Below are 9,535 nucleotides of genomic sequence, written 5' to 3' on the forward strand. Positions count from 1 at the left end.
GCCTTTGCTATTTCCTCTTTAACCAGCAAAGTGTTTAAAAAATATACCTTTAATTTTCCTGGATCAGTGAATTTTCCAGTTATACCTCTGTACTGATACCTTGCATCATTTCAATGCTGTCAGAGGAGATTTCTTGTATGATTTAGTACCTGTTGAGTTTATTAAGTCTTCTTTTTTGACTTAGTTTATGATCTATTTTGTAGAATGAGCTGTGTGCATTAGAGAAGAATATTTATATTGATCTTGTTAGTTGAAGTGTTCTTTATAAATCTCTTAGCTATAGTTTCCTTATATTATCACTATGGTCTTCCAATTTTTCATCCAATTGCAATCTAAATAGTCTTACCATTATTAAAAGTTAGTATTTGTGTCTATTTATAGATCATGGAACCATCTATTTCTGCTTTCAAATATGTCAGTAAATGTTTCATTATTGTGGGTTTCTTCTGTTTCAATGTATATATATTTGTAATTCTTATGTTTTTTAGTTGATGACAATCCATATATAATTATAAGCATTTGTCACTTTTAACAGTTTTGGGCATAAAATTATTTGATCTATTAGTATAGCTTGCTTTGGTTACTATTTTCATGGAATATTTTTTCCACCCTTCTAATTCTAACCAAGCTGTGTTTTTGTATTTAAGTGGAGTGTCTTATAAAAAGCATATGATATTAACAATTGTCCAGTTTCTGCATTTTGATATGAAATTTATTCCATTTGCATTTAAAGTAGTTACTGATAATACAGAACTTTCTTCTGCCATTTTTACTATTTGTACATTGTTTGTTTTATAACTTTTATGACCCTTAAATCTTCCAGTACTGTCTACTGTGATATCTAACACTGATGTACAGCTCAACTTTTTAAAACTGGCAGTTCTTAATCTCTCCTTCACTTTTAAGACTCACTAGATATTAAATATTCTGTTGGAACTTTTTTCTTTCAGCATTTATTTTGTTGTCCCGCTGCCTTCATGCCTCCTATGGTTTCACTGATAAATTAGCCCTTATTCATAAGGACTGCCTTCTATATAACATTTTGCTTTTCTCTTCCAGCTTTTAGAACTCTCCTAGTCATTTCTTTCAACAGTTTTACAGTCCAGATTTGATTCTCCTCAAGTTTATCCCATTTGTTGTTACTGGTCTTCTCAAATGTGTGGTGATCTCTTTCATTAAATTAGAGAAGTTTTCTGCCATTAGCTCCTTGAATATTCTTCTTAATCCTTTGTCTTTGGTGCTTTCTGATATTTTATATTGTTCTTTGCAAAGGGCCATGATTTTGGGTCTTTGTCTTATAAATTTTTGTTTCACAATATAAATTTTAATATTTTAATATTTGAACTATGGCTTTAGACCCTGAGTTTTCCATTTCTTAAGATGTAACTCAGCTGTTAATATGTAAAATATATCACTGTCAGGAACTAACAAAAATAAGAGCAAAAGCTATTCAGGAAACACATTTACTGTTTATTAAAATTCTCTCTGTGTTGTTTGATGTTGTCTTTGAGAGTTTGGTTGTCCCAGAAAAGAAGCTCAATCTGAGGCAAAGTTTGATATCTTACATTTGAGCTTACATTTCTTCATACAGGAATGTCCCTGTTACTGCAATCTACTAGCAGTTGACTGGAGTTTTGAGGAAGCCAGTCTGGCCCTTGAATGCATTGTTTCAAAGATCCTGTGCGTAAACAGACCCTCCAGTGCCATCTACTGCCATCTTAATTGCCTGGATACGATCATAATAATATTAAGAGCAATAAAAGAAATTATAGATGTAAAATTTATCCTCAGATCAACCATTAACAATATGATGCAGTGAAGTACATTTAAAAAATCAATCAGAGGAACAAAATTTATTAATAAATAATATATTAAACAAAAAGAAACCCAGGGAGAATTATCAGAACTTTTACAATACATTGTGGAATTATAAAAAACAGTATAATCTAAATATTAAGGCGTTGTACTGTACCTTATAATGTTAATGAAATTCAGCATAACTATTGCTCACATGTCAGGAGGTAGGCAGAGCTAGAGATTTAACATTAACCAGATTACCTCCAACAAAAATTGATAATTATGCATTTCTTTGCTCTTATGTTTATTCAGTGCAGTCCTTATTGGATATTCACATCTTCTATATCTGAACCTTGAAGTCCATACCACCCTTCCATCCTTATCTACCCTAAGATTGCCCTACCTAGGGTACCATGTATATTTTAAGATTACTGATAAAGAAAAAAAAAAACAATTTTCCAGACCGTTCTTAGAAATGCCATTCTGATTACCTTTCTTTCTTTCAACCATTATATGCTGTGGTAAAAACCCTTTTAATGATGAATCTGATTTGTCTCTGTACTTCTCTGGTATCCCACCAGCAAATAAAGCCACTTTTCCTTCCTAGCCTTAGGTCAGTGTCTGTTATGCTGAGTGAAGGAACCCAGTCAAGTACCACCCCTGTTTCTCTTCATTATGACATAAAATGAAAATAACACATAAATTATTATTTTATTTTTAAGTTGCATAAACACTCCAATATAAGGCCCTATAATTATTTGTATTATAAAGAAAGACAACTATATGAGTCTATAAGAAAAAGATGAATAGTAAGAGGATATAAAATATACACCTGTAAATATAAGCAAATAAATGAACATGAGCAAAGTAGTACTATTAGAAAATTAGACCTTTGCATTCTAGACATATGAGTGACAGTATAAAATAACAATAGAGGCAAAATTCCATAGCCAAGCTTCGAATAACATCAAGAATTGAGAGAATTAAAAGTAGAAATAGAATTAAAAAAAATAATGACACTGAATAGTTGTCTGGGATAAAGTTTTAATTCTGTCAAAATTTAGGTCAAATAACTCAGGTCACCTTTTTGATTCTTACTCCTGATCTTCTGCCAACATAATCTTACTGTTAGAGCTCATATATTGGAAACCCACCAATAAAGTTACAGCAAAAAAGATTAGTCAAAAATAGTACTTTGTAAATTGTTCTTTCTTTGACTGTGATATTATTTGAAAGTATGCTTAATGAGTACAAGATATTGATTTAAATATTGTAAGAAATTGTCCATCTGTGATTTTCTAGGAGTGAGCAAACCTATTGAGGTCAACATCTTAAAACCTAATTCACCTATTGAGGAAAAAATTGATGCCTGTTTTTTAATCTGCAAATAAACATTTCTCATCATCATTGGATTTCTCTTGAATTGAATAATTGTACACTCAAAAATGCATAAAATATATAGTATATTATTTTAAAATTCCTTTGATCCTTACTATCATCTTGTCTCCTCAAATTCTGCCATGTAACTAGTTTCCTAGTACAAGTTGCTTCTTTTCTACATGTAAATTGATTTCATTATCATTAATTAAAGAAGTATTTACAAAAATTGATTTAATCTAGTATATAGGGGAATGAAGCTTTCGGTCATAATAAAATTATAAAATATTTACTCAATTCTCATGTTTGTTTAATATAATGAAAGCCAGTATTGGTGGTAGGATGAAGAAAGAGAACCCTGTATGATGATACGTTTGTTTGTTTTGAAAGTTCACAACCATTACTATGTACTGATTGTTTATATATTTTTATGTAAGAATGATATACTGCAATAAATGAAAAAAAAGAAAAAAAGGAAAAGCAAGTGCAAGAATGAAAGAATAATTTTAAAAAGCCAATACATTAAAATAATAAGTTGCACAAACATTGTTGTGGCTGAAAAAACAATCAGCTGTGTTGAAGAATTACTTAATACTCCATAACCTGTATGGAGAAACAGGTTTGCCATATGAACCTTCAGAACTGCCCATTAATCAAATAGTACACACTCCAATAAAGAAGTTAGTTATGTTGCACCAGTTAATGCAAAATTCTTGAAATTTTGGATTTTTCAAGTGTGTTTTTAACATTGGTCAAGGTGCATAATAGTAATTAATATTTTCCAAAATGACTGAAACTTCAAAGTGGTGAAATTATATAAATATATAAGCATAAATATAAAGAAGCTTTATATAAACAAAGGAAATATTTGGAAGAGAATACATCTAAAGCAAAACATTCATGAATGATTCTCATTTCTTTCTTTGAATTTTGGTACTTAATATTTTTTTTATTATGAACAATGTTCAACCCCATGATAATGTCACACTTTTAACTATTAAATTATTTCATTGTGAAAAATATGCCATTACATCCATGATCATTAATGTTCTGGCCTTACAGCCGTAGATTAATTAAGAATTTTCTAGGAATACCTAATCTTTTACACAGTCATAAATTAGAACATCACAAGGGAACACAAAAAATGCTGCTCAACATCATGTGGCTTGTAAGAGGAAGGAACATTTCTGTTCCAAACCTGACACAGATGCATTAGTCCTTGAACTTTTATTCTTGGCATCTTTTCAAGCAATCCTCCTTGGAAATTAGTCCCAGAGATGATCAAATATTGCGTTATCCACAATCCTCAATATAAGAGTTGCCTTGACATTATCAGGGTATAAAACAAGGGATACTATGCCCTGCTCATATTTACATGACTCCCTGGTATATATGTGATAGCTAATTTCCTCATGAACTTTCTATTTGTCAGAATCTGAACACAAATTTTCTTTGATTTGTTTGAACTCAAAAATAAAAATTCAAGCAGTAAAAATTAAATATAATGCAACTCATAAGAAACAAATATATCAGTAATATCAGGCTTCATAAATGTTTTTCATATTTTCATTGTGATTAAAAACGAGTTTCACAAATTTCTAGACAGAAAATATGGAAGAGTTTCAACAACTTTGACTCATGGTGAGTATTAATGTCAAATTTAGAGCATTTCAATTTATCTAAAAAAGATGGTAATATTATAAGAAGGATATGCATCTATATATGTATATATAAAACATGTAGATCTTATGTAGGTAATGCTAGAATTTATAGAAACAGAAATATAGAAGTGATATAATTACAGTCATCAAGGAATGTACATGTTTTGAAATTATAACTTTTGGAAGAAATTTCATTAAATAATCTATTAAAACATATTTGAAAATTCATAATAGCTTGTGTTCTTTAATATTAATACAAATAAGGATTTAATATCTGACCTGTCTTTTTTACTAAATCATATTGGGTAGGAAAGAACAGTAAATGATGCACTAAACCTCTCTACCATTGTTTATTAGTTAACTAGCATTGTTTTATTTTTTATTGCTGAAATTAAATTTAGCTGATAGGCTTGATCTCTGTACACAAACAATCCTGGTTGAACCACTGGGTCAACAAGAATTAATGGCTGTGACTCTTGGTAAATAACTTTTTGTGCTCTTTTTGTCATCTAAAACTATGTACAGGAATAATACCTATGCTATAATGTTCTTATCTTGATAAATGTGCTAATGATGAGATATATTTATAACAATGTCTTGTTAATTCTAATTATGCAATATATATGTGCAAATATATAAAATTCATTATTAATTTCCAAATATTTACTTTTGCCTAATTTATAATGGGCAGAGAAAATAAATTTTTTTCAGACATATTATGCAAACTTCTTTTTATCGTGAATTTTTAGTCATTGAGTTGATTTTTTTTTTAATGAGAGAAACTTTCTATAAAAAAAAAACACTTTGACTTCACTCATACGAAATATCACTTTTGATTTCTCAAAAGTTTACAACAATCAAATGCTACTATGGAAAGAAGAAATAACACAAATGTTCCTGACTTCATCCTTTTTGGCTTGACAGACTCTGAAGTGATCCAGCAATTCCTTTCTGTGTTATTTCTCCTAATATACCTGATTACCATGCTGGGAAATTCAGGGATGATACTGCTTATTCGCCTGGATCACCAGCTTCACACCCCCATGTACTTTTTCCTTAGTCACCTGTCATTCCTTGACCTCAGTTACTCAACGGTCATCATACCTAAAACCTTAGAGAACTTGCTGACTTCCAACAAGAATATTTCATTCAATGGTTGCTTCACACAGATGTCCTTGTTTTTCGTCTTTTCTGTTACTGAATTTTTCCTTCTCTCTTCAATGGCCTATGACCGCTATGTAGCTATCTGCAACCCTCTTCACTACCCAGTTGTTATGTCCAGGAGACTGTGCTGTGCCCTCATCATTTTATCCTACACTATTAGTTGTATTGAATCAGTAGTCAACCTTATTTTCATGAACGGTCTATACTTCTGTAACTCCAATGTAATCTATCACTTTTACTGTGACTTAACTCCAGTTTTAGCCCTGTCCTGCACTGACACTCATGACACTGAAATCATGATAATGATTTGTGGTAGTTTAGACATAACAATGAGTCTTAGCGCAATCTCATTTTCCTACATATCTATTTTGTCTACTATCCTGAAAATGAATTCTTCTTCAGGAAAGCGTAAAGCTTTTTCTACTTGTGCCTCCCACCTCCTGGGAGTCACAATCTATTATGGCAGTATAATGTTTACTTATTTAAAACCAAAGAAGTCCTATTCCTTGGGAAAGGATCAAGTGGCCTCTGTCTTTTATACCATGGTGATCCCCATGCTGAATCCACTCATTTATAGTCTTAGGAACAAAGAGGTGAAAAATGCTATCATTAGAGTCATGCAGAAGAGAGAAGTTTCCAAGAAATAGCAGTGATAGTAATTCTGAATATTTAAGTGCATCATTTCTTTCTTTTCTATTTGGGTATTTACTTGATTCCTTTCTAAATACACTAGTACTCTTTAATAAATTTGCATTTACATTAAGTCTTCATCTGTTAGACCATGCATTCTTTAGAACATACGCAAGGATATGTCTTCAGAAATCTACATAGGAATTTGAAGCCATGAAATATGTGTTAATCCTTTGGTTTAAATATATGTGATTTTATGGTCTACTTTAGAAAAATAGTGTTGTTAGTCTTCAAATTATATTACAAATATTCCCATACATATTCTGATTTGATTATTTTACTATAAAAGAGCTCTTTCAGAAATGTATTTAATTCATTCTGTAGGAAAGAAATTTAGCATAGTCTCAAAGAATAAGTTTTTTGGTATTAGAAAATCCAGGATTTAGATTCTAGAACTGTCAGCAAAACTTCTGTATATTCCTTAGTATGTCATGGAGAATTGAAATTTAGTTTCTTCAAATAAAGCAGACAAGTAATCCTATATCAATAGAGTTATTTTGAAAATAAATCATATGGAAAATATTTAATGCAATACTAAAAAATTTTGACCATTACCATCAGAATGCTTACCTTCCTCAAAAGATTTGAATATGCTACACCTTTTCTTATGATAATTTTTTGCTGGTGTTTTAAAATTATTTTGGATAACTTTATTCGTAGAGAAACAAAATGCTAAAAGAGGAGAAAGAGCACTTCAATATTTTTTCTTAGAGCAAAGTAAGATGCAGTGACAGAATTATGTTATAGAAAAATTGTATGAGAACATTGAGGAAAATCTGGGAAATATTTTGGATTATTAAATAAAATAGGGTTATCCTAGACATTTTTGAGAGCTTTGTTCATGGTGTTCTAGACTAAACTTATATATTAAAAGTATCAAAAATTTTCCATTATTTCAAATAAAAATCTTGCACATTTTTAGAATTAACTAATATTTTATTTTAAAATACCTCCTACATAATACAGAATTGCAGTTTTCATTTCACTATTATTCATATATATATTTAAGAAAGTATGTTTACTTCATGTTCCTGTATTGATTACTTTTATCTAAACGTAGGCAATTGTTAGATATATTTTTTGAATTCAAGAGATTTGTACTCTTTTAATTTGTATTTATATTTTAATTGTGGAAATCTATTTACTCATTTTCATAAGTGATTTTTGAAATATTAAAGTTCAAACTCTTTTAAATGATTAAATTTGTAATGAATACTTACAAGTTCATCACAGTTCATTAAACTATTCAAATAGTAAAATCTCTTTCATATCCTCTACATCCTGATTGCTCTAAAATTTTAAACTTATGTGTAATATCTGTATAAATTACTATATTAATATTTTTTCTGCAGTCTATATTGTCTAGAATCTATATTTGCTACTTTTTCTCTTTGTTTTGTTTACATTTATCTGTCTTTGATAAACATGCATTTGTTAATACTATACTTTTAACTTATTCTCTCTTCTTATGTGTGCATTGTGTCTTCTTACATTGAAATGTCCTTGATATTTAAGGGTCTTTATCATGAACTGCGCTTGCCTTCCTTTCATTTATACACATTTCTATAATTTGGACAATGTATCCTTTCAGTTTTTGTTGGTAATGACCATTAACATTTTCTCTAATGTTACAGACATTAATATTTCCGGAATTGCTTATGCCTTATTAAATTCAGACTTTCCTGTTCTCTTATAATATATTCCAGAAATCTTTTATGTGATGCTATTAAGTAAATGTAATATAAGCTTTGGGCATTGTGAAACACTATTGACATTGTCCCTCTGCTTTCCCTATTCGTTTCATTGCATATCCTATTTTATGTAAGACATGGTCTAAATTATATTTAAGACAAAATCCTTTTTTCATCGTGGTATGTAAAAATTCAATGTATTGTAAATCTTGAGCTATTTGAAAAATAATAATATAAGACTGGCATGAGCATGACAAAATATAACAATTGATTTTGATGTATTTTATTGATGCTATATAATAATTGTAATAAAAAGGTTTTTTAACAGAGTACCTACTTAGTGCCAGACAATATTCAAAGGTCTTTAGGCAAATATATAGCATAGATTACCTTCAAAAGATAACTCTCAGATTGATTCTAACAATATGTAAAATTTTATCTCTGATAATGAGAAGCCATTTCCTATTTGTTTAGTCAAAGACTTAAGTGTCATCCTAGAATTTTCTCTATATTACACTCTGAAATGTACTCCACCAGCACATTATATTGATTCTCTGTGAAGAATATATTTGGACTGTGACTAATACTCTACTCCTACTCTGCTACCACCCTACCCAAAACAAATATCATCTTAATCCTTACATTATTTCCAAGGCTTTCTAGGTTGTCTTCCTTTTCTGCCTTATCTCCTTTGAGCCTCATATCAGCATAAAGGACAGGGATACTGCTAAAATATAGGTTATATCATGTCACTTACCTTCAAAAACCTTACAAGACTTGACGTAAAATTAAGAGTAAATATTAAAATTTTTCTAAGAGCTTAATTTCCAACCCGATCCTGCCCCAATTCCTTACTTTTATGAAATCATCACATTTAGCATTGTGCCCATCACATTCGTTTTGGAGCAGCCACAGTGACATACTCACCCTATTTTATCATCATCAGAATTATTCAAATTCGTTCTGATACTGTGTAGAATATTTCCAATTTTTCTTAGTTCCAAATTTCCCTTTACCCTGATAACTGACTGGGTCTTTTCTCATTCTCTTCCTCATGAGACATCTCTTACCACCCTGCTTAAAATCACACAAGCCCACATGCCCCATCCCTCATCAATGCTGCATTTGTTTTCTATAGCAGTTATCATTATCAAA

The 9,535-nt window shown here is 30.2% G+C and overlaps 1 protein-coding gene across 1 annotated transcript; it reads left to right on the forward strand.

Annotated features, from left to right (window-relative positions):
- Positions 1-5,704: 5,704 nt before the first annotated feature.
- On the forward strand, positions 5,705-6,646 carry LOC101432740 (olfactory receptor 8H1-like). Its single transcript, XM_004447706.1, has one exon. It carries the CDS (start codon positions 5,705-5,707, stop codon positions 6,644-6,646), a length of 942 nt encoding a protein of 313 aa, XP_004447763.1.
- Positions 6,647-9,535: the final 2,889 nt, after the last annotated feature.

The sequence above is a fragment of the Dasypus novemcinctus genome, chromosome 10, assembly GCF_030445035.2.
Source record: "Dasypus novemcinctus isolate mDasNov1 chromosome 10, mDasNov1.1.hap2, whole genome shotgun sequence".
In the NCBI taxonomy this organism is placed as follows: domain Eukaryota; kingdom Metazoa; phylum Chordata; class Mammalia; order Cingulata; family Dasypodidae; genus Dasypus; species Dasypus novemcinctus.